We start from the raw sequence: 27,386 nt of genomic DNA on the forward strand, positions 1-27,386 counted from the left end.
TACAGACGTTTTGTAGAATTTAGCTTCAGGTAAGAGGCAGAAGATCAAGTCATCGGCCTAGACTGCAGCTAGACCTTGATTTTCTAGCCACGTCGGCGAAGTAAAGCCAGTGGGCTTTAAACTCGTATGAGGTAACTTTGTGTAGACGTTTGTACGTTGGAGCATCGTATAGTGAAACAGTTCTGCTTTGAGAGTGAAACAACTACCTACAGTTCTGTTGTTGAAGGGAGGGGAAAGCGTCCTATCGAAGCAGTCCTGAAGAGATCTCGCTTGTCCGGCATCTTGTTAAAATTGAAGTACGAACTTTAATGGTCACGTCTGCAATACCAAGAGCAACCATTAACTTCACGCCAAAGAGCTTTTACGTAGAAGCCATCCTACTACCTACGGCACTCGAGAACAGTAGTGTGGTAATGTTGTTCTGATTGGCTGAATCTGTGCTTTATAACCTGATATCCGTTATTTTGCCACTGGACTCTTGTTTGACTTTTTCACTGTAATGTTGGACTGTTCCAGTTACGTTCTTTACCGACGGCTATCTGGAACCATTTTGCCAGTGTCGGAACCAGCAACCGGAGCCAGACGCCACAGCATTGGCAGATCACCGAGAACCAGAACTAGACGGCGCATCACCAAAGAACCAGAGCCGTTTTGACCAGTACCAAAGGACTATTGGAGAGCCGAAACGTTCGTCGTTTTGCCCAGAACTTTACTGAAGACACATAGCCGTGAGCCGCCGAGACAGAAAAAATGTGTATCCGAGACTGACTGGGAAGTTATCGCCGACGATGCGAAGACAAATACTTGTTATTTAACTTCCTTCTCCGTTGGGATAAATAGAGTCTGTAAGGACACATGACCACTGGCTAGATTATCAGACCAGGTTGAATCGTGGTGACTTGGGGATACTCTTAAAATCAGGTGTAGTCTAGCAGGTGTAGTCTAGCAGGTGTAGTCTAGCAAGAGGCCCAGATAGATGTATAGCTTTTAATTCGTTTTTTATGTGAATGTGAATCATTTAGTTCAGCATTTTTTTTAGTAGCGTCGTGTATCAATTGTTTGTAATACTACTGCCTTTAGTCTCGCTATAGACAAAGGTCTCACTCATAGAAAAATATTTTGGGTGTTTATTTTATTTACATATATTCATTTTCATATTTTTAAGTTATAGTATTTTAAACACACATACAGTTGTGAAAGCAGGTAAGCGGTAATTAAGATCTAGTATAATCTAGACTAGCTCTGTGGGGGTGGGGGGGGGGACAATTGAGGTGAAGCCTGATTGCCCATATAGCAATTTTATTGGTATGTTTACCAGTGTTGTGTAACACGTGATCATTGGAGTGTGCTTGTGTCGCACAGCGTATTTCAATCGGACCAGAGGGTACATACTTGTACCAATAATAGTGAGTTAATTAAAAAGTTAGAGTTGATTTACTATAGAACTAAGCTGGTGATCTAAACACCAAGGGCCTAAATACAGTTGCAGATTGATGATAAATGATACTAGAAATATTGATATCGAAATCTTTGGAAGATACGGAGTTAGGTTGAGCTCAAAATATTTAAGAAGTGATATTATTTGTTGGTACAATGGGCACATAACTCGTTAAACAAGTTTGGGTAACATAAGACGACCTAAAAGTGTTCAGAAAATTTTTATTCTAGAGGCAAAGACGGAACTAGAATTGCGCGGCAAGGTAATGACTACTTATGTTCAGCAGATGATGACTATGGATCAGTGAAGAATTAAAGAAAAAGCAGAACGCTTAGCATAGGAAAGATCTAGAGAAGCAGAACGCTTAGCAAAAGAAAGATCTAGAGAAGCAGAACTCTTAGAAAAGGAAAGATCTAGAGAAGCAGAACGCTTGGCAAAGGAAAAATCTTAAAAATCAGAACCGTTTTCGGTAAAATAAATCGCTGCTGATTTGAAAATGAAAGTAGTTTAGTTGATATGGGAACACAGAGAGCATGAACTGGTTAAATGTTCGTATTTTTTTCGTCCATGGCCAGTGTCAGTAAGTACATGAATGAATTAGGGCTCTTACAATTATAAATTTAGATTTATCCATAGCAAACCGGACTTCCAAACCAGTGACAGTAACAAAAGCTGTACCCCTAGTTACTAGTGCATCTGTTTGTCATTAAAAAACGTCCCATAGGAAGGTATTAAATATTATACAAACCCAGTAATGTTGAATGTAAAAACTAATTTGTTTCATTTCTAATCGAAAATCCCGACAGTATAAAAACTTGAGCATGTTAAAATTACATACGTAAATAAGAACTTTACCGACATATTCCCATAACATCAGAACAAGAATCAAGAAGTGGAATATTAGTTGATTCGTAGAGAGATTCAAACAAAAGCAACTTCGGTCTTCCAGTTGCAGATGACTCGGATCTAAATGCATCGGCTAACTCCTAGGTAAAAAAAAAGTAATTATATTATACTGCTAGAATTCATATGAGTCAATTATGCGATTTCAAACAATAATTTTACATAATTTTTTTTTTATATAAATAGTATTTTAATTTAGCGCTTTTATGCTACTTGAGGTACTGACAGACGGACAGACAAAAAGCACAAAAGTTAGCAGCTTTTTTCTTGACGGGGGCACTAAACAAAAAATTAATACAATTTGATTATTTAAAACATTTTGAGGGAACTAATTTAGTTCCATGTCGCAAGCTACTGTAGGAAAGTCGCTGCATAAAAAAGTCCATTTAAAAAAAATGTGATTTACATTTACATACAAAGTGCATTCTTAGCCTTTATAAGTCCACATAAATAAAAAGAAGATTTTATAGTCTTAATTCTCTACACTAATTGTTTAACTAAGTGTTTAATTAGCTGACACAGAATAGTTCAGCATTGCCGTACTTCTTCTTCTTCTTCTTCTAGCCCAGGGGTCGGCAACCTTTTGAGTCGGAAGAGCCAAAAATTACAATTTACAAAATTTCAACGTTTTTAAAGAGCCACCAGATTTTTTTTACTTCCGAACATTTCGTTAAAAATTCTTTAAACTGACGATGGTTGAGTGCTTTTAACAAGATACTGTTAACAATTTTGATTAACAAATTCATGACCTCAACTATCTCGTCCGGAAATGTTTGGACACAAAGCGCTTCTTGGTATATTATGCAGTGAAACGTAAAAATGTCAAGGTTTAATTTTTCGCCAAAGAATCGTAGTTGCCCCTTTATTTTGTCCTGTCATACTTCTGGTTAGATCAGTTGCTATTGAAACGATTTATTTATATCGATTTTATTGTCTTGAATGTATTTTCGCACGACATTAGCCCTGTCTTTTCCTCTGGTTTGTCACGAGAGCGGTAGCAATCCTAAAAGTTCTTCTTTTTGGAACTTGGAAGACATATACCTGACAAAAAGGCCAACTTGTGCCGTGTCTTTTATGTCGTAAGACTCATCTATATCTAGTGATAAGGCAGAAAAAAAATTAATATCTTCCAGCTGCAAATATGTTACATTTCAAGACATGGAGAGGGGTGTGCTGAAAAGCGAGTACAAGTGGCTGCGAGATAGAATCGAATCAGAACAATTTTTAAAAGTTGTTTTTTTTTCAATAAAATAAATAATAATTGCACATGGAACTAAAGAGCCGCAGCTTAACATCCAAGAGCCGCTTGTGGCTCGCGAGCCGCAGGTTGCCGACCCCTGTTCTAGCCAGCTTTATTGTTGCTGAGCTGTGAGCTCTTTTGCAGACTGTGCCAAGGAAACAAAGTGTGCTGTTTTCTTCAGTTGTTCAGCACTGCCGTACAGGGTGTTGGTTATGTTGGGCTGTGGTGGAAGTAGGGTCTGCCTAAGGTGGATTAGGAAGGGGCATTCAAAGAAGATATATGCTAAGGAAAAAAAGTGTGCTGTTTTCTTCAGTTGTTCAGCATTGCCGTACAGAGAGTTGGTTATGTTGAGATGTAGAGGTAGTTGGGTCTCTGCCTAAGGTAAATTTTAAGATAGGGCATTCAGAGAGGATATGGTTTACGGTTTGTTAATGGTGGTCGTAGTGACTACAATGGCGTAAATGTGTGGGATTTATGTTGTTAAGGTTTTAGTTTAAAGTTGTGTGTCATCTTCTTAGTTGGAAGATTGTAGTTGCTCTTTGCGGGAGAGGACCAAAGTGTGTGGGAGGAGATAGCCCAAGACCGGACAGCATGGAGACAGACTGTACGTGATGGTTAAAACTTCGCCGAGTCCAAGGAAAACTAAGCTGCGTCAGCCAAGAGAAACAAAAAGAAAGCTGCCCTGTCAGCTAGCCCTAGGACAGATGCATTTACATGCACGAAGTGTGGCAAACTCTGCCGCTTTAGAATTGGCTTGATCAGTCACTCCAGATTCTGCCCATCCTAAGACGTAATCAAAGCCAGTGGCGCATCCTTGTCTTCCAAGACAGAAGGAGACATATATATGTACATCTATTTATTTCCTTTATCTCCTATACTCTTAAGCGAGCAATTCTAGTATGCATGTATATAAATGAGAAAAAACTATTAACTCATTGGCTACAGGGGAAAAGTTCGAGGTCGACCGTTGTATCGGTTTGAAAATGTTTCATAATTGAAAAATTAATTTTGTTAGAATGTTTTGTGAATGAAAATTTTCCATGACGTCAAAGGGGAAAAAAACTTGACACCGCTTACGTCACTAGGCTTACTACAGTAAACTTTAACATTTCTTTGCATACATAAACAAGTTTTAATAAATCAATGGACCTAATTATATTTAATTACATTTAATATTAATATAATTCAGAAATTATATTTTCAATATTAGAGTGTTAAAGTTTGGTTTCAACTAAAGACCACGCCATGTGAATTGATGTCATTTTTTTTTAACTTTCGACAATTGAATCAAGTCCATTGCTTGAATATTTCTTGTCCATGGGCGAATCTGGAGGTTGGTGGACATCTCAATTTGTGTGAAAACACATTTTGTAATCTTAATTCTAGATTTATTTTTTGCTAATCATTATTTTAGTATATATTTTTTATTTTCTTTATTGTTTAGCATGCAAATACACAATGTTGAAAGCCAAGTATAGCTGTTATGAAGTAATTGTTTGTGTGTGTCTGATGTTATCATGATTACAACTAGGTGAATAATGAACTGAAATAGATCCTGATGTAAGTAATGTAGGCCTGTCATAGTTTAGGTAATATAAAGGGCAGCGAAAGATAAAAGTTAGAAACATTTTAAAGAGTCATTTGTACTTTACATGTATTCACATGGAATCTGAAAGCTTTGTATAGCGTTAACAGAATTTATATTCAGTTTTTGTTTTAAAAGTTGTTTATTTCTGTTTTTTTTTTAAAGTTTTGTATGAAGAATATAAAAGGCCTAAAACTGTATTACTTGGACTACTTGTCTTACGTCACAACCAAAAGACAGTATATTCTTCACTAATTTAAATTAAAAACATAATTCTTTGAACTAAAACATTACATACCTGAAGGAACACAATATGTTCTTTCCTAATACTGACAACTCGTTTAAAGTGTCTTTCTCTTATTTGAACGCCATCAAAACCCATGTCCCGTAAAAGTTTAACGATCTTTTGAACGAAAGTACGTCGTCCATTAATTGAAGATATCATTTTGTCATAAGCGTCATTAATATCATCCACATATTTAAAGTTTTGAACTTGCAACAAAATCTTGAAGTTGGCATTGACATTCTTGAGTGCTTGTAAACGTAACAGGCTTATACATGAACAAAAATAAAATAATGTGTCACTAAGCATCTTTTTAAATTACTCTATTGGCTAAGCTTCAATCCTTTGTTCTTTCAGTAGCCACAATTTTAACCCAAACAGCCTAAAACGTAGCAACGACAGCCAAAATATTAACTACGGCAGCCAAAATATTAACTACGACAGCCAAAATATTAACTACGGCAGCCAAAATATTAACTACGGCAGCCAAAATCTTAAAAAAGACACCCATATTCTTAAACAAGACAGCCAAATTCTTAATAAAGACTGCCTAGTTATTAACCGAGAGAGGTAATCTCGACAGCCAGCCCGATAGTATTGGTTCTAGATCAGTGATGCTCAACCTAATTTGACCTGCGGGCCATTTTAACTTTCGACAAGTTTGTTGCAGGCCACATCAACAAAATGGTAAAATATGAAATCAAAATTCACCTGAAACCATTTGAAACTATTGGATCTAGTTCTTACATTAATTAATGGGATAGTTAAAGTCTGTCATTTTTACGCGTCTAAAAATATTGCTTCATTTCTACTTAAATTGAGATCAGCATTGTAGCTACCATTACCACCAACTATTTTCTTGTCTCTTTTTGTTCAAATCTCTAGGCGTAGTTTAACCAATCTTTTATACGCGGTTCAAACCAAGAAGGTCTTCCTATTTGTTTTATAATGCCACTGTATATGTTTTTTTGTTAAACACCCAGACTTTCTTTACAAACAAAATATGTTGGCTTATTATCATGTTCCACAAAAAAGATCCATTCACTTTCCGGATAGATTCTACATTCAGCGTTCCATTTCACAAACTCATACTCGTTAAATGTCATGGTACCAATCCAGCATAGAAACTGAGGGCCCTAACAAAGGTAAAGATACATTTTCATCTTTTTTTGAAGGGGGGAGAATTTATTACTTTTTGTTCCGACTTTTCGGCTGGCCGGATTGAACCACGTCGTCGGCCGACTCTGGCCCGCGGGCCGTACTTTGGGCATCACTGTTCTAGATCATAACGCGAGAAAGAAAATCTTCACAAAAGGCCGCCAGAATCCTAACCACAATAGTTAAATCTTAAAATACGACAGTAAACAATGAGTAAAAAGCTTTACATAGAATTAAGTTGCGAAAAAGTAATTTACTTAAAAAAAATGTCTTCTTTATTTAGATAGTATAGCAAACTGAACATTCATATTTCAGTTGTCACAAAAAAAAAATGACCAGTATGAAACCTACAACATTCACGTTCTTGGATAGACGCTCTGTGACAAGAGGGACAACAAGGGTAGCTACTTTTTTTTCAATAAGAGTTAGTCCCCCTTAATACATTATATAAGTCCTTGTCAACAGTATACAATTGCCACTTTCTCATGAGTCATTGAGCTGATCAGTGTACATTATTGTGAATTAAATCTCCCTAATGTTTATATAATAGTTTTGCTGTTGTGCCTTGAATGTGTTACTCTAGAGGAGTGTGCCACTTTATGGGAATGTATTTTTCAATAACAAACAAAGTAGACTTTATGATTTTGTTTGTTAATAAGTTGGTTGATGTAAATATTATATGTCTACTTAGTCTTCTATTCTTTTCCTGTATATGTTTGTTTTCCATAAAGACCATATTTGGGTCGCATGGTATGTAAAAGAGAAACTTTTGTCTTGATACGAGACGGTAGTGTGTCTCATGGGGGTCATTTGATTGTTAGGACTTTTATTATGTAATTGTAAGCCATCATTTTGTTTTTGAGATGATAAACTATTGTGACTCTTTGATGGCGGTTCTTTGATTATTTTGAACTGAACCGGCCCTACTATTTTGATTTTTAAAAATCATTTGACTTTCTTTTGTTGGCTTTTTTTTTATGTCCGTTTTCTTTGAATGATCTTTTTCTTTTGTTCCTATATAAACTTTTTATTAGTTGTAACTGAACTCTCACTGTCATTACTTGTACGTCTCAGTAAGTTCTAGATCTAGAGGTTATAATGAATAGTCTCCTAGGTAGTATAATTTGGAACCACGAAGTACCACTGGACTAACTTGCACGTACAGCAGAAGTCACTGGTCTTATGACCTAACCATAATACAAGGTCACACGCTCTACCAACCTAGCTATCTATCAGTACTTCTATGTACGTCATGTTAGCTTACAATAAATATAAATACATTCTTTTTTCTTTCCACGTTCTTTTGAGAACCTTTTGTCTAGAGTCTAGGGAGAAAGTTTAAGCCATTAGAAGACATAAAAAAAAATTCTGATTTCTGTCACACCAATATAAGATTTTGTCCGAGTGCTCTGATAATATTATTTCATCAGATCTCTTTGTGGCATTTTACGTCTTGAGAGATGATCTTTTCCCTTTGAAACTTCCTGTGTGACTAAAGAGGCCAATCCTTGATACACAGCTGCGGTCGCAGGTTGGGCATATGTAATCACCAGGCGCCGTTGCATTTTCACACATCATTTGCTTGTTAATACCAAGTTTTATATAAGAATGCTACCATTGTTTACCTCTATTAATGTTCCTATCTCTGCATGTTCACTGCCGTATAATAAGACGGTTCGCTTTGGTTCAGATCAATTGCCCGTTGCATATCATCTTAGCACTATTCCACCAAGTGACCTCTCTCGAGAAAGCCATTCGCCCAGTGGTTCCTGGGGAACATCACTCCTTCACATGATTTAGTCCGCTTAAGCGGTTTTCCAGGGCTTAACGCTAGGAGCCACACGTGAGAGATTTATTTGATTAAAGGGGACCAAAATGACACCCCCTTCAAGAATTCCTTCTTCCAAAAAATGAAACCATAAAGGCTCTACAGTGCCTCTAGTTTCCAAAGGTCTCTACTGCCTTTGCAAACAATAAATAGAATATATGCCAGGAAAAAAATATCCCTGTTGGAACCTAAAATGTGAGATGAGGGTTTTAAAGACAGAACGAAATAGAAGTCGACGTAAACAGACACTTTCAGGACAACGAAGAAATATGTCGCCATTTTGTGAACGTAAGGAGTTAGAAGACATTCGACGGTTCCCTTCATTGCTATACAAATTTGTTCGACATTTAGTATCAGCTTCGACTGACTTATATTGATTGGTCGGCCTTTCGCTGGTGTTATTGGACTACTCCAATTAAGCGCCTAGCAGTGTATGGTTTTGTGTGTGAATGTTGTTTCAATTTGCATCTATATTATTGTTGTTACAGTTGTTACGCTGAGATGGTCAATTATAGTCAAACTAAATTTTCATTTGATTGAACAAATAAAAAAATTATCTTATTATATCTTAGAAAATGATATTTAACAATGACGTCCATATTTAAGTAGTTAATTTTGTTATTGAATTGTTCTTGAATAAAAGCAAAGCTAAAATGAAACAAATACATTACTAGTCATTGACTCTCTCGTAAAGTTGAATGCGTGGATTTTCAGGATCAACAACCAATCCAAAGCCAATGATGACATGGGAACACAAGGAGCTTATGTTAGAGTCAATGCTACGAACATCAAAGAAAACTGAAGATGCAACCGAGACATGAAAAAAGCAGACTTTTGTACATCGACCTACAAAATTATATTAGATACAATTAGAACCTTTAATGATTCAAACATAAATAAAATGTAGTCATTAATTAAGCATTACTACTTCGCAAAGAATCGATTTTCTAAAAAGATAATCAGTTTTTCGCACTAGGTCTTGTTCAATAGACGAAATTGACAAATTAGTGAGTCGTAAATTCGCCATTGTTGATCGTAAGTATCACTTCATCAAAGTAAGTTTAGAAAAACTTCACTGCATGTAGCCACACTTACCACAATAGTAAAAAAAAATATGCGAATCAAAATAGCAATATTCGCGGACTGACATTTTTTAAAAATAAAACTCTAAAGCTCAATAGATTCTTGTTTTGGAAGTTCGGAGACTTCTGGAGAAACTGCGTCAATTAGCCTACCTGAAGCCCCCAGACAAAATTCATTTTTGTCTATGTCGCTAAAAGAACCATCGAGATTGATTTAAATCTGAGGATTCAACAAAGGCGACTATGGAGTTATTATTTCATGAACACTACGGTCCAAGGCAAGTATTTCCATCAGTAGCTCTATCTTGTGCGTTGATAGAAAATCTTCATCTTTTTTCGCCTGGAAATTTTTTCTTGTGGCCAATACGTATTTGGGGTTCCGCATGACAATGTACCATAAAATTTTGTTCTCTATTTTTATCTGTTATATGTACCGTGGAAAACAATAGAGAAATATTTGACTTTCTTAACTTTCTGTATGATTTAGTTTAGGATTTCGTGATCAGTTATATTACAATAAATTCGTTTTTATTTTGTTGGAACATGTACGTATTCGGTGTCTCAGGAATGTATCGTACTTGGATAGTAATTTCCCTCCAGGGTATTTCTTTGATTTTGTACTGCCAATTCTTCTTCAACTCGTTCGCGATGCCCACGGAGTGCCAGATTCTATTTTAAGAGAAAACCCATGATGTCCAAGATTCTCTACAGATAATCTCTTCACATTTTTACCTCTTGCTTATTTAAATCTTGAGCCTTGCTGTCGTTATTGTTGCCTAGTCACAGACAAACTTCAAGCTCCCTCCAAGATGTGTCGCTGAGAGGCTTAAACCGCTTGGCTAGGACTTGGCCACCTTACAAGGGGGCTTGAGTTCTAAACCTTCTCCCAGATACCCCCCCCCCAACTGGTCCACAAAAGAGATTGGACCATTACTAATTGGTAAAAACACACACACACTATTATAAACGTGTCCGTAACCAGTGCAATGCACACTGAAGTAACATCATGTAGGGCTTCAAAAAAGTGTAAAAGTGCTTTGCCTTCAGAGATTTAAACAAATCTGGTAAAATTCGATTCAAGCTGGTTCCTAGCTTTAGGTTTAATTTCATTTAATAATAAAAGAATAAAAGAATGGTGGACATAACAAATTACCAAAACAAATAAATGTGTTTGTTTTTGTTTATGTAATTACAATGTGTAGTTTTACTGAGAAAGTTTGTTCTCAGTTTGATGCCCCCAAACACTTGATGCCCTTGCGGCCCGCATCACCCGCACATTGCTAGCTACGCCACTGGTTATTCATTCTAGAGGTTTCACAGCTGACGGTATGCCCTAGAGAATATATAAAGTAAATCGACTCAGGCAAAATTATCCAATTTCTTTTTAGTTTTAAGAACAAGACTAATATTAAAGAAAAATGCAATTTAAAGCAATGTTACATATCAAAATTGTATACAAAGTTTTCATTATAATTGATTAATATACATACAGCCTTTAATATAATTTTTATATTAACACAATATTTTCTGTTTTGCTCTAGCTATCCTTTTTATTTCAATCACCTAATTCTCTACACAAGGGTTACGTCTCACCATCTTACTACATAAACAAGATTACAAAGTGAGTTTGTGTTATCACACAAACTCAGAGGCGGCATCCGTCGGATCCCTATAGGATCCACCTATTTGCAAGGAATATTCAAGACGTGATTTTGCTTTGATTGTCATGTTTTAAAGACCCATTTGAAGTTGTAAAATGTTTTTTTTTAAATATTTTACACGTTTCGGATTTTCCTTATAAGTTAAAGATAATATAAATCAAACCTCCCGCTGAACGATGGGTATGTCAGAGAGCAAATGAGCCTGGGACCGTTGAAATAATCAGGCCAGTCCGCTAAGCGCACGACGTGCCATTGCTGTTAACTTAATAAAAAACTAATAGCCTATTATTGATAAAAAGATATATTACACATTTCGGCATGACAACTACTGAATATGTACAATATGACAGACGAGAGAATTTTAGATCATCTTTTGGAATTGTTTTGTAATTTTTTAAAAAATAGAAAAGAACAGGTTTCGAGCTTGTAACTCGAAAACGTCTGCTCGATTTCCCAGCGCAATTACCAAAAAAACTTTAGGCATTTTCATTTAAATGGAACTAGTATAAGGATGTAGATCTTAACTAAACTTCTGATTTAGCACTCTTGAGATATATATATATATATCTCCTAGATCTAAGATCTCAATTTGGAATAATGTGGATGTAATTTAGATAAGATAAAAAAGCCAAAAACGTCAAAATACCGATATACCTAGTGGGAAGAGTGATTGAGAGGCCAAGCTTGAACTTGGCTTGGCTACCTATGAAGGGTTCGACACCCGACTTAAGCAGATTGGGCGTTTACTTCGCGCCTAATGGCAGCTCGGAAAACCTTCTCCAAGATACCCCCTCTTAATCCCCACTGGTCCACAAATGACATTGGACCATAGCGCTCTAAGCATCCTATAAAATACTTTTCTTTTTACAAGATATTAGACGATCAGAATTAACATAAATGTCTTATGTTGTCTATGAATTCATTTAGCTGCTCTGGCCTGCATAGTTCACTGTCTCCGCCACTGCCTTCCACCGTTCACTGTTGCCGCTTATGTCTTAATGTTCCAACAGGGTTCTCTATCTTGCCACTAACACAGGTCAGTGGCAGGATCGATGGGAGGATGAGATCCACAACAAACTCAGACAGGTTGTGGCGGATGTCAGGTGGCGGCCCACATCTAAGGGTCTGACAAGGCATGGTATCAAGACCATGTCCAGACTTAGGATTGGCCACACCTACATCACGCACTCCTTTGTGGTGAAGAGAGAGGAGCCCCCTTTTTGTGAGTACTGTGACTCTCTTCTCACCGTGGAACACCTCAATGACTGCCCCAGATACCAGGATATAAGGGGAAAAGTTTTTACAGCGCACAACTTAAAAATACTGTTCGATATTGTCGACCCTGGGAAGGTACTAGGCTTTGTTCTAGAGGTGGGGTTGTCTACGAAGATTTGATTTGTGAAATTGTGAACATACAATATTTACAAAAGATTTTTACAAAATTATTAAATTTTTACTAGCTTTACTATTTTAACTGTGAATAAACCTTGCTTTTAATGATTTAACTGTATGGAATTAAGCTCTGGTGATGTGAAGGGAGAGTGATCCTTGAAGGATTACGGACACGACATGGCCCTAAATTGTGCCGATGTGCCAAAAACTCAAAACTCTGCTAACTTTCTTAAAAATCGTTAGAGCCATTTTCGAGGACCTTGTCCAACATTTGCCTAGAATGATTTACCAACTCCGAAAGTGAAACTTGAATAGACGCATTGTAAAAATCTACCACGTGTATATATAAATGGCTCCTTTTGTCTCGAAAGGCAATGGATGCGCCCAGATGAGTCACTGGTTTTGGTAACCACGTGTAATATTGAGACTAATGAACGATATCTTAACCCTTTTATTTGGATATGTAAATACAAATGATCATACCTTGAGTTAACTGTATCCAACTGAACAGTGCAATGACAAACACTGTAAGTTTCATCTGTTTAAAGACAAAATAATCAAGAAAAACATACAAAATATTTTCTAAACAAGAAAACATGAAAAAAAAAATAAAAAAAGAGAGAAGACTTCCATTATACATCTTATAGAGCGATTCGTTTGTTTTTACTATCTAACTAATGATAGATTTAAAAAAAAACCCGGCCCCTCTTTCCCCATCCACTGCGTGAAAAATCCTGGTTAAGCGAATGTATACATTTACTACACTTTATTTTATGATAATTATAGGCTTTTAGATCTAAAATTAGGTAAGTATCTATCTATCTATCTAATCTATCTATCTATCTATCTATATATATATATAGAATATGTTTGTTTGTAAAATGTTTTACATGTTTCGGATGCTCCTTCAGAGTTGAAGATAATTTACTTCCTAGTCCAAACCTCCCGCAGGACGACGGGGGATGGAAGCGGGCAGGGTTTGAACCCGGGACCATCGGTGAATCTGAACGGGCAGTTCAGCGCGCAAACCGCACGACCAGGCAGCCATATACGTGATATATAGGCCTAAATGTTATATATTCTAGCTCGTATTAGCTGCTGAGAAGAGTTTAGGCAAATCGATTGAAGACTCTATCAAAGTCAATATTCAACAAAATAAACAGTGGATTCAGTCATGCTAAACAAAATTAGGAACATGGCCAACGACTGCGAGCTCAGGGCAATTTTGCCTAAAGAAAACCGAGATATTTTTTTAGGAGATGCTTTTATCACTGGTCTAGCTTCAAACAATATAAAAGAGACTAATGCTTGTCTACCCTATCATTACAAAGCGCTTATGAAGCTGTTATGAGCCTTAGTGAAGGCACATGAAGATTGTTTTTGCCTTGCTGAAAGTATATCCATTCTTAACCTTGTATTATATCACTGCAATTTTTTTTTGTTCACACACAAGGCGCTCCTTGAATGTGCAGCTTTGTATTCGTGACACATAAAACACACACTGTGTTCTTCCAGCATACTGCCACTCAGTGTCCACGCCACGTCCCAGCGTTTTAAGCGCTTCACTAAAACTGCGGAGTTATCTTGCCTTAATATGCTCTTGTTACGAACGAAAATATAATAGTCGGAGTCTTGTTTTCGTCACCATACTAAAAAGTCGTAAATGTATCTTATCTTATCTTATATAATACAGACGTTACTTCAAAAAAGAAGATGATTACGTCCTACGCGTCATGCATTTAGACATGCATATTAACCAATGACTTAACCATATCCACTATTTCCTTCTCTAGGCATTCAAGTATCTGATGGCGTAAGTAGGGTCGGTCACACCCGTGCGGTAAGCTCTGGGTGTCACCTCCCCCCCCCCCAACCAAAGGAAAATAAAAAAACAAAACAAAGATAAATATAGCTTATTTCGTTTCTTGTTGTTGATCAATAAAACTGTAAGCTAATTTAATGGATTGGTTACACACACAAAAGGTTTTCGATTCAAATTTATAATGTCGTTGTTTTAGACATTTTAGCAATAGTTTTTACATAGATTAAAAATGTCACATTATTGAAAGTAGAACATTGAGTTGAATATATTTTTATTAGAGATTATTTAAGATCTCCTTACGGAAACGGTTTTACATGATACTATTTAATACTAAGTGTTTCTCAGCTGCTTCCGGGACAGGTAAACCAAGCACTGAACAGGTTTTCGTCCTGCGAAACAAGCAAAGACTGTAATACCAACAATGAATGTTGATCAGTTTTGTAGATTTCAAAACAGCGTTTGGTAGCGTCCATTGGAATCCATGTGGATATCAACAAGAGATGAGGAATCTTGCAACTATTTGTATAGATAAAGCGCCATGTCAAGCTTTTGAGTCACAACAGACGGTAGTATAACGGAATTTTTCAATATCGAGACGGGAGAGCTCATAGTTTATCTTTCTGTTAGCCATCGAAGATGTCATTAAAGAACACATTAAACTGGTTACATTTGGATTCCCATGGCGTAAACCAAACCGAGTTGAATTTTGCAGAAATATGGCATTACTTTGAAATAGAATTAAATGTATACGCAAAATGACTGATAAAGACACACACAAAGCTATGCATATTGGGTGCAGGTCACCCAGTAACCTCCCTCCCCCACAGTCAACGTGGTTCATACAGATCTTGAACAAATGGAAAAGTTCACATTTTTTTTGGCAGCGTTATTACAAGCGATGAAGATGTATATATCACGATGTTCAATGTCGTTTTGGAAGGCAGGAGCCGTCTTTCAAAAAGTACGGCCTATCTGAACAAACAAATCTATTTACCTGGAGATTAAAATCTTTATCCCAACGGCCACTTAATTAAACTTCGAGACGTGGAAGGTTGAAAAGAGGCTAAACATGGCTGAGCAGTGATGGCTGAGAGGAATCCCAGGAATAACATTCCGAGATAATGCTACCAAAGGAGAAATCTTTTCCCACACAGACATTCGCCATCGAAGGGAAGTGGCGACTGAACGTCGATTTAGATTTGTGAGACATATTATTAGACAAGATGAAACGCGTTTACCAAATTCAGCCTAAACTTGAAAGCCTAAAAGAGGAAATTAAAAAAAAAAAGGTCATTCACGTCTAACTTGGTGTCACACATTTTTAGAAGTCCTTAATTTCGTGGGCACCAGCTGGGAAGGCTGTGAAAGTTGCCTTAAATTGATTTCTGTGGAGAGAGCTTGCAACCTTATGTAACGTTTGTCACTGAACTGGCCAGATAAGATGTTTTTGGGAAGCGCCTTAAACTTACTCAAATGTGTCCGGGAGAGGCCCCGAGCGCCAAGTGTTTTTCTGCATTTCTGAGCTTAATGGAACTCTTTCTCCTGGCGTGTACAACACATTCATTTTCTCATTGTAGGAATATTACACATTAAATAAATTAATTCAGAAGGGTTACCATGTGACGCTAGTGATCAAGTGTCTTACAGGGTAGGTTTCTTTTGATATTTGTAGAGAGAGACACTGTTAAGTGGTGAAAATAAAGAAAGAGAAGAGATATACACAATATAAGAAGTAGAGCACTTTTGAGTGCTCCAGAAGTGCAGAACAAAGATGAGTGCAGTTAACGTCATGAGGCGGAAAGAATTATGAGGAATTTTTAAAAGGAAAGAGTATATGGGAGATAAGTCGAGACTTAAAACAACAGGCTAGTGTAGCATGAGACTTCTAAAGAAAAAAATCCTTGAAATATTTTACATCGACTGTGCAACAAACAAATAGAAGTATTTACCTTGAACAAGAGAGACGTCTTTTTAATTACGATTCTCGCGTGTTCGAGACTTACATTATAATATATACTAAATGGAAAGGACATTTACAAACATAATAGAATCATAATTGATTTTGAATTTTTTAAAATCTTTTATCCATTACTCAATTGTAAACAATAATCGATTTCGTTATTAACAGATATTTGTAAATTCCTATTAGCTTATACTCTCGTATATACTATTTGGCCAGATGTTCAAATTTGGACATTTCCTAAACTGGAAGCAAAGATAATAGAGCGTCTCACACAAAAAAGACAAATATCGCGGCTTCAATCCATATACAGTTCTTCTTTTACTAAAGACGATACGATTACATCCGATCCAATAAAGTAGGAATCGATTGTTTCAGATTTTTTATTACCTGTCTGTTATCAAACCTGAAGGAGCATACAAAATTGACTGATAAGCTAATTATAACACAAACTGGAATGATGGATGGTGTTAATGTGAAAATAATTTATATAGGAGTATGTTAAGTTGAGGGTTTTCTTTTGATTGTATTTGGAGGTGCGGGTGAGCAGCTTGCTTTTTTGATATTGTCTTAGCACCAAGCACCCAGTGGTGCGGCAAGCTGTGGCGGGATAGCACTTTATTGTCGGCTTAAGGCAGGCAGTAGCTATCCAGTGAGGCTAAAAAGCCCCTCTTACCGTCAAGAGTGATCCCTGGCGTTCCAGCTTACGCCAATCAGCTAGGAACTTATCACTGGTAACTACCACTCTCCGTGTTTTTTCAAAGACATTACTGTCAGAGATGGAGTGACCTCTCCATTGCTGGGGGAAAGCCTGGGAGGACACACACACAAGGCAGTGCGGCTATTGACCTATAGCTAGGGGTTTGGTTTGTGGGCAATAAGGCGTGTCCGCTCGCCGACGGGCCATGCCTGCCTCACATCTTGGGGCCAAACCTCCTCCGAGACCCTTGCAGTTTAGCCTGAGGCTTCGCAGCCTAAGTTTCCATCTGCCACCACGAGGAGGTACTGCATAGGACTTGCTGTGGAGAGGCTATGTACTGGCAAGAGAGACTTACAAATTGCTCCCCTTTCACAGATGCTTGCCAGCAGTAGCAACAAGTTAAGTTATCACACTAGACGCTTCACACAGCCATTGGACAGGTTAAGTACATTTAATTAATTCCTTAGTATTCAACATAGTTTATGTCTTTTCAGATAGGCTCATTAAAAATCATTAACTTTTTATTTTATTTCTCAGAGTGGTTGCAAAGATTAGTGTTCAACAGATCGATAATTCTATCGCGTGCTCTCCTTCTACTTGGGATTCTAATATTGCGTAATTTAAAAGTTATGTGGGGGATTAGTCTATGCGTTGATTCTGTTAATTAGAATAATGAAGTAGTGTTCATTTGGGTTGCATCGGACAGTACTTGCTGATATCATGCAGGAACAGGATAGGGCTGGATTGTAAAATATGATATCTGGCAGGAGCCGGATACATGCATGTCTTATAAATAGAGCACGAAGTGCCATTGTGCCAATTAGTTTGGATCAGTCATAATTCAATGTGTAATAGAGCTAGACCATCAATAACAAATAAATCTGTGAGAATAATAATATTTTTACCGATGTGTTTTTGTTTAGCGCTATTTCATGCTTTGAGATGCTACAGAAGGATCCTAGACATCACTTTCACAAACCAATAGATTAGAGACAGGGTTACTGCAGCGATCGGACCCCATGATGACCTGCTAACTATTGTAAAGAAACGCAAGCTTAAAATATATGGCCATATTTCAAGATTCACGGGGCTAGCAAAGACTTTCCTTCAGGGAACAGTACCAGGAAAAAGAAGAAGAGGCAGACAGAAAAAGCGATGGGAGGACAACATAAAAGAATGGACGGGCCTACCATTGATTGAGGTTTTAAACAAGGCCAAATACAGGGAGGAATGGAGAAAGACGGTCGACAAATCTTGCTTGGTGCCCCAACAGTCCAACAGACTAAAAACAAGGTAAAGGTCATTTCATGCTTTTAGTTTTCTCACTACGTCATGATCCAATTACTTCTCTGAACCAGTTGAGAACATGGGGGTTGGGGAGAAAGAATGGGCGGTCTGGGTCAACAGTCCAGTATATTTGTTCAACTATGACCACCTCGTCCAATAAGCTACTATCAGTATTATTGCTAAATTACATAGACTGAACTGTTCATCTCTTTGTCTTCTAATTATACTTTACAAGAAGCATCGTCTCATCCATCATTGAGCAACATCGGAGGTCAAGTCTTAAGCTTTATATTTACAAACAATAAGCAGTACATTGTAATCTGAAGTCAACAAGGGAAGGAACTGGACAAGTGGAACAGATGAAGATTAGTTTAGTTATATTATTAGTTTAATTTTTCATATGCATTATTATTGATGCTCTTGTTTTGTGTAATGGAAAGTTAATTGATGTGTATTATTAAATTCTGATGCATAGAAACAAATGAGTATTAATTAGTTCATACTTAAACACATGGGTGTAATTTGTTAAAATGCAACAAATTGCTTGTGTAATCATAGTAATATGTACTGTGTATTTTTAAGTAATATATTTTTCAACATGTTGTCCTACAACAATCAATTTCACTATTTTTTAAATGTACATAATATAGACTTAGATTTTTAGGGAAAATCTAGGGGAAGTAAGGGGGAGATGTCAAGCGCAGGGGTGTGTAAGATGTATGTGTGTGTGTGTTTATTTATTTTATTAGTTGTGAATGGTGAAGTGTTTTAGCACGGGGGTTTTCAAGGGGGGACAGTATGATTTCCTGTGGTCAGTCTAGTCAGTTGGGGAGCTGACCTGGTCAGAGTAGGGTGTTTATGATTGTTTTCGGTTATTATGCCTAGAGTAAGGAGATATTATTCTTGCTATGTGTGTACTGAATATTTGGTGTAAGGCTATGTTATGTCATGATACCCTTAAGAAATCTATTATTTAATGCAGTCTTATCTTATCTTGTGCCCTGGCATATTTAATTTGGGCACATTTAAGAATTTTAGTATTGATGATTATGTATTTTATAGTATGTGTGTAACCCAATGAAATGCTGAAAATAAATACTAATTATTTACTCCTTTGTTGAGTGTACTTTATAAATCTTGTACGCTTTTAATGATCTACAGTTGGGGCATTAAATTACGTCCCTCAAAGAACTAACCTAATTTCTTTACAAAGTGCAGCCTTTCCTCCACCAGAGAGGAATCGCGACCAGTAGAATGATCCCATTTAGTCAGCTAGGAGACATACAAATAGAGAGACTTAACGGGACTTTATGGAAAACCATCACCTTGGCTCTACATTCTAAGGAATTGGACATAGCTAAATGGGAACTAGTACTAAATGATGCTCTGCAGTCCATCCGGTCATTACTTTGTACCGTAACTAACAGGACACGAAATGAAAGACTTCTCGAGTTCAACCTAAGAAGTGGTTCCGGGACATCTTTGCCAACATGTTCGTGTCCTGTCCTTCTGAAGAAGAACGTTAGATCGTCTAAATATGATCCCATAAAAGAAGAAGTTGATTTAGAAACATGCAAACTTCAGTACGCTGTTATCCGAACACCAAACGGTCGAGAGGAAACTCATTACGAATGTTAGCCCCTAAGGAGGAACAAAGAGTTATAAAAATGGGGATTCAGAGTCGAACAGAGCTTGATACTGAGTGCCCTGCCCAAAAGTTCGCCTCCCAGGAATCAACCTACTGACAGTCGGAAATTACACAGCGATACAATCTTAGAGTACGGAAAACTATGTCCAATTACAAAGAGTAAAGTTCATCAGCGTACTAGAACTCTATTAGTTGACATTCCACTAGTCTCCAAAATGACATTTGTTTATTGTACTATCTTCATTTATTTTGTGACGACTTTAATAAGCTATTTGATCTATCACGTTACACTTTAATAAGCTATTTGATCTATCACGTTACACTTTAATAAGCTATTTGATCTATCACGTTACACTTTAATAAGCTATTTGATCTATCACGTTACACTTTAATAAGCTATTTGATCTATCACGTTACACTTTAATAAGCTATTTGATCTATCACGTTACACTTTAATAAGCTATTTGAGCTATCACGATACACTTTAATAAGCTATATGATCTATCATATTATATCAATATGTTATCACATGTCCTGCTATTCTAATTTGTTTTGTTCACTTGAATCTCTACTCTATTGTTCTAAGTTTACGTACTTCATTCTTTCAATGTCAATACTACTAAGTAAGCACAATGTGAACTGGGGGTGAATGTTATGAACATTATATACTGTATTGGTTGTCGTTCTTAGGTTTACATGTGTTGGTAACTTATCCATAAGAATGTGTTCACGAAATGTGTGTTGTGTAGTCATTCAGTGCATTAAAGCCATACTAAGCGGACATGGTTTTCGCCTCTATTAATATTATGTTCATAACAAATAATAGGTATCTTCTCTCCCGATGCTCGGTCCGAATGCCGAAGCCAAAGTGATGTTCTTTCAGAACAAAGTGAGTGAAAAAAAATATACCCGCGTTTTTTTTTTAAACACGGGTTATTACCCGATGTATATGTACGCTGGAGTCGGAAATTAACTATTAATAGGAGTGCCAGAACACTTTGCAATGACCAAATAGTTGCTTAGACGGTCAGAGACGGATTCAGTCACTGGTTCAATCTTATTGAAAAAAAAATGAATACCTCATCGCCAAACATTTTGGATGCTGATTGTCCGAAAATACTGTATAGGACATTAACTGGTTCAATCGAGACAAGTCGTTATAGTGGCCTCAACACTGACCTGCGACGTAGCAACCTGTGTAGACCAATAGCTCGTTGCCCTGTCACAGGTTAGTGTTAAGGTCACTATAACGATTTGTCTCTACTGGAGCAGGCTACATATGACATGTTAAGGTTATTGAGAGAATTATTTAGGAGATGAAAGCGTTACGGGGATGTCTTGTGATACTGTTCCTATACAAAATATAGTTGACGTTTATGAAATTAAATACCGCGGAAACATTAATTTCTCGGTATTAACTTTCATTAAAAATCAATATTTCAAACATTGCATTTATATATATATGGCCTCCTTCAGTCGCGAAGCGACTATTGATCATCTTGGTGAGATGAATGTCTGGGCATTAGCTGTTGTCAGAACGATATCGCCCACACATCAGTTCCCCCCTCTCCACGCAGCTGATGTATCCAAAGGAACGGCAGTGCCGATACAGTTTGGGGTCAGCGGCATCGCAGGTTCTGCCAGAGTGTAGCACTGGGTGCTGCAAACTGCCTTATGGTCGCCAGCTCCTGATTTTTCCTCAGGGTTGACTCCCGAAGCCTTTCCCATGATTGGGTATAACTGCAAGGCAACAGAGGTTTGCATTCAGAGTTTTCCTTCTCCTAGATGGGTAGCCAGCCATGGCTAACGAGCCCCCCCTACACGAAGCTTACTGGTTAAAGCGCCAGTTACTCGCCTTTGCCCCTTCTCCTGTTAGTGAGAACAGTTCCGCCGGACTCAATATCTGAGCCACACGTGAAGGCCAGGAGTTGGACTGGTTGTCAGAGGCTATTTGAGACGCATGCCAATTGGAAGCATTTTATAGGTAGTGGAGTGCTTACATCCATTACCACTTCTGGCAATGACAACCTTGCAGAACCAACGTTGCATTTATGTTACAGCAATATAGATGGCATATGTCTCTTTCATTTAGAAATAACTATAGCCTTGTAAGTAGTTCAAACTTGATCACTACACTTTTTTCTTTTTGAAATCCAATTGGATGTCATTTATTTACGTAATAAACGATGTTAATTGGTTGCTTCCGGCTATATGTTTTTATTGATGCCAAGCTGAACTGTCAAACAAATCCTCGTAGAATGGACAGGTCATAAGATGCTGTCTTTACTGAATCTGAACGGTATTTGAAATATCATGTTAAGAGCTTGTATGGTAATTGGTACACGCCGTAAAGTCTTCCAAAATATTGACTGACAAAGTCCTAGCTAATTGTTTTCATTTTTAATTATTTGGGCATTCTACTGAGAATAAAATCCATAAATAGATTTATTCAGCTATAACTGGAATTTTTGCTTATGACATCGTACTATTGTTTTATTTTAAAAAAATGCAATTTCGTCTAAAATTGGGCTAGTAGGCTACTAAATAAAATTATAATACAATCACCAACACAAAATTACATTGGATGGCTGGTTCTTAGAGACAGTAGAGTCCAATAACCAACCTGAGAAGCATCATAAGTTAAAAACTTCTTCAAAGCAATGAGAAACAAAGCAAGAGTCTACTCCATACATTTCAAGAGAGATTTCTTTGTCAACCAAAAAAAATCATATTTATTAAAAAAATCAACATTTTCTATACAATAATATGAAAATGAGATCTAGCTGAGAACAACTTATACTGTCATCAGAAAAGCACACATTTGTATTAATTTGTAAAATCCTTCACATCTGCTGACCAGACACTATTAAAAGCAGACATCCTGCAAAGCACCAGTCCTATTCAAGTATATAAGCCTACATTACAATGTCTTTAATGGAATTGTATAATATCTTGCGTCGAAGTGATTTGCAGAATCTCAAGTTTTATCTTAAAATTATATTGTACAAAAGATCTTGTCAAATATTTTTATATCTATATATTTTTAGAACATAATGTAAGAGCTTTTTTTTTTCATGCTTCTGAGCATATATATGCCTAAATATTTTTCTCAGATAGTAATTGTAAATGTATTTCCTCCTGTATAATAAAGATTATTCATATTATTATTATTATGAAGCAAGTACAGAATCACATAGACATATTTATTTGGAAGCTCTTTAATATCATTCAATAAATTACATAATCTACTGGTAGACCAGAGTCATGTTTGGGCCTCTTGGTAAAGAATGCAGTTTACCTGAATTCAAACTCATGGTTCAAGCCTTCTCAGGCTTCACAAGCCGACATGGTGACCCCTCTGATTGTGGAGAGCTTATAAACATGAAATATTGTATAGTTATCTGTCGTTTCGATAGCCTCGTCCTATTTTTCATATTGTGTTCACTAAGACTCAGATGACGAGCTATAAAGGGGACTAATTCAGCTTATACCACCACTTTAGTCAAGTACAGTTTTTTTCTCTTGTTCGCGATGCCAAACAAAATAATTAATTTTACCAATAATTAAGAAACTAATTGTTGTTGTTTTTTTTATTTTTTTTTGTAAGGTAAAAGAAACCCTTGTGCTTCTTCATTTCTTCTTCGTTCTCATTTGACATGTCCGAGGGTTCAAATCAGCGTAATCTTTTCTCTAAAATGAACGCCGCAGTTAGGTATAGTTTTGATTCTATTAATTTTATTGTATGTTTTTGTTTACTAAATAGTACTTGACTGAAGTGTTGAACTAAGAATTTAGCCTAATAGCTTATAAATGAAAATCATTTCTACATGAAACGTTAAAAACATACCTTTTGACTTTCTTCAAAATTAACAAACTTTAAAGTCAGTAATAATATGTTACTGTGTTTTATAAGTATATTATTAAATAAATACTTGTTTTAAATAGGCCTATAGATGTATTACTGATGTGGTGGGTCGACACAGAACTGAAAGACGAAGACAACTCGTGGGCCGATTTAGATCTGTTTATTGTAGACTAAAGGCCTAAAGCCATGCAAGAAACAAAATGAAACTGTACAAAAAGAACTACACAATTTGGCTTCAAGGAGAAGATGCGGACCCGAAATTCAGCTAAGATTGCAGCAGAATAGGACACTGGCCACAGTGATTCTTCCTAGTTATCTGTTCATTTGGGGACCCCTCCGGGGCAGGGGTCAACTGCTTTTTTTTGTGGATCGGTGCTAGGTCAAGTTTGGACTCCCATATAAATTTTATCCTCCTCACTACACATATAATAATAAAGTAAAATCAATCGAAATTAAGAAAACTAATTATATTTTTAGGTGTCAGTGGCGTCACTAGAATGGGTGTCTCCCGGTGCGGTAAGATCAGGGTGTCCCCCACCCCCAGCGTTCCACTTATTCTTCCCAATAAAAACTATCGTTGCTTATTTCGTTTTGGCGCTATTAAACAGTTCGTTAATTGCATAACGTTAAAGCGAGTGTCGATTGCATTTTAAAATTGTGTTGTCTCTAACATTTTATCATTAGTTAGTACATAGATATGATTAACATCCTAGAGTTTTAAAGTAGAAACAGATTTAACATCAACTGAACATGCTTTCCTTAGTAAACACTAAACAGCTCGAAATGGAAACATTGGTAGTTTCCTGAGGACGACTAATGAAAAAAATGCAACTTTACGAAAAGTTTATTGACCGGTCCAAAACCTTGAAAAGAAATTTAGTATTTATCTTAACATTTAAAAGTCTACAATAACTTTAGAAAATACAAACTTAAATTTTTATGATCAGGTTTTCAAATTTGAAAACTTATAAATAACTTTAATAAACTAAATATCTTTTGCGACTTCGTTTTCAATGGACAGATTTCCTTGATTTGAAATTCGTTTTTTAAAAGTTATTAATAGTTGTTAATTAATTTAAGTTTTGAAAAGCTTCTTTCACATGACGTCACGTAGACATACCACGTCGACATGCTTTTGGCAGAGAGTTGTCGAAGTTCCTCAAATTGAACATTGCTGCCTGTAGATGTATTCTAGTTTTGGTATATCAGTTCATATATCTTGTCATCTGGCTCAGTATAATAGAGATCAATGCACTCTAGAATTCATCTCTTATACTCCATTTGAATAGTGAATCCGGCATCTTAAGATTTAATTTCCTGATACTTTCATATTGTTAATACTTATTTTTCTGTTGCAATAACATGTTCATTTGATTTGACAAAAGTTATGTCAATAACAATTTGAACTAACTTGTCACACGTTTTGTAGAGTAAATGAAGTGCTCTAGCCCCCACTTTGTTAATAACTAACGCTTTAATTTGAAGGTACTCTTGTATTTAGTTGAACTTTTTCCTCAGTTTATCGTCCAACAAGAAAGTCAAGCAATGAAAGGTATGCATGTATTCACAGACATCTGGCAGTTCTCTTTGCACTGCTCTTCTAGTGTTTTTATTTTCAGAACGATGGCAAAGAATTTCGCTGTCACACTTTCATAAAATCGTTCGTTCATTGGTCTAACAGCAACAGATGAGCACACAAGCGACTATCATTAATTAAAATATCCCATCGATTGGTAAAAGCGGCAAAGAAAGAAAACATTTTTCTAGAAAACCGAAAAAATGTATGTTAGAAGCATTTTCTGATTAAGAATTTTGACCACATAGCTTAAGTAAACGGTGTACACATATCTATTCAAGTTTCTTTTCTGTGCTTCATTATACTGCCTGCACTCATTCATGAGTTTTAGACATTGTAGCTTCATTATATCAATACGTTAAGCCCATCTCTTTCCAGGCGTTTTAAATATCAGAACTGATACCATCCGCTTTTGGTCCACTTTAAGAGGAATATCCTACAACATTTCAGTCATTTGAACATGACCATTGCTACTGTTGATATATCTTACAATTTCAGAGACCTATGTTAGTTGTGATGCAAGAAATGATACCACAGTACCTTGCAGAATTTATGTCTCTGATAATTATATCTCTGTTGTGTATTTATGTTTCTTGTGTGTTGTGAAGTAATCTGTTCTTGTGTATGAAAGTGTCTTGGTGTCCAGGTCAACATGTATGTGTGTACTGTGTTATTATAAACTGTTTCGTCATTCTTGTACAATAAAGCCTAGGATCAAGACATGTCTCACTATAGTGTGTTTTTAGGTTACTACAGTCCCTTAAGTGGTTTGCTAAAACATTTATAAACTCAGTTTGTTACAAGGTTGGAAAGTAACTGGTGTATTTTTTGCATCGCTCCCTTGCAATCTTATAAGTTATTATTTAAGTACCGGATCATTTTTGTATAGCATTACCATGATCCCAAGAAAAAAAAATCTTCAATTCAAAACCAAATACCAAGTTAGCTTTGCTAGAAACAACGTTATTCTAAGCATTCTATAAGTACAAGATGTTTCTCTGTTTCCCTGTCTATACGTCAATCATAGCAATGATTTCCCTGTCAAGTTTTTGTTTACGTCCGGCCGCCAAATTATTCCAAATTTGAAAGCCTGATAAATGTTCTTCAGTCTTCTCACGAGTTTCTCATTGTGGACTTGTCCACTATTTATCAAAACAAGAAAATCTTGCTAATGATTTTTCCCCATTAAGAAAAAGTTTATTCAACCATTCCTATGCTTTATGATCAGGCTTGTATTACATTTTAAAGTTTTTTTTTTGTTTTTGTTTTTGGGAAAATTGCATTTCTTTAACTTGGGTGTCACCCCCTATCGTGTGTCACTCAGTGCGGCACGCAATCCCCGCAGTGCCCAGCACCTCCCTAGTGACGCCACTGAATGTTAATGATGTCATTTTAATTCACACATTCAAACATTGATTTATAAATATAATCTTTAAAGAAAAAAACTAATTGACCGGTTTCGTACGCTTTCCATTTTGTCAAAACGCGTTGAAATATCTACATATAAAAAACTTGTCTAAATATAATTATATATATATACCTTTAGATCTGAATATGAAATACTAGATTAGGATAAAAATGAATATTTCAAATAAGGAAATACACATAAAAAGTATTATTTGAGATAGCAAACATATAAAACCATACACAAGTTAGGAAGCTTGAGATATAAAATAATAAAAGAAATATTTTCAAGCAATGAAAGTTATGATATTAAGCAGAAATTTACATTTACACGATTAGAGAAATCTCTTTTAAATAATAAATTATAAACAATTAATACAGAAAAAGATGTATAGTTTATAGTTATTGTCTAGTTTAATTTAAATTTAATTTCATTGTTAAAAAAATATGGACAACAATAGAAAATGTTACAATTTATGTTTCACATTTGAGTGTCATACACAGAACTATATAAATTATATCTAGACTGGAAAAAGAAAACAAATTCTTATCCG

General features: G+C 36.2%; 1 protein-coding gene across 1 annotated transcript in view; it reads right to left on the reverse strand.

Moving 5' to 3' along the window:
- The window catches only part of LOC129924901 (chitotriosidase-1-like), a 40,701-nt gene extending 24,286 nt beyond the window's left edge, over window positions 1-16,415 (reverse strand). The window contains exons 1-5 of the mRNA XM_056022217.1: window positions 16,342-16,415; window positions 13,054-13,108; window positions 9,107-9,281; window positions 5,465-5,717; window positions 2,294-2,424 (exon numbers count right to left, since the gene is read on the reverse strand). Coding sequence (XP_055878192.1) covers window positions 2,294-2,424; window positions 5,465-5,717; window positions 9,107-9,281; window positions 13,054-13,108 — 614 coding nt within the window. The 5' untranslated portion in view covers window positions 16,342-16,415. The remainder of the gene's footprint in view (window positions 1-2,293; window positions 2,425-5,464; window positions 5,718-9,106; window positions 9,282-13,053; window positions 13,109-16,341) is intronic.
- Window positions 16,416-27,386: the final 10,971 nt, after the last annotated feature.

The sequence above is a fragment of the Biomphalaria glabrata genome, chromosome 3 (assembly GCF_947242115.1).
Source record: "Biomphalaria glabrata chromosome 3, xgBioGlab47.1, whole genome shotgun sequence".
Lineage (NCBI taxonomy): Eukaryota > Metazoa > Mollusca > Gastropoda > Planorbidae > Biomphalaria > Biomphalaria glabrata.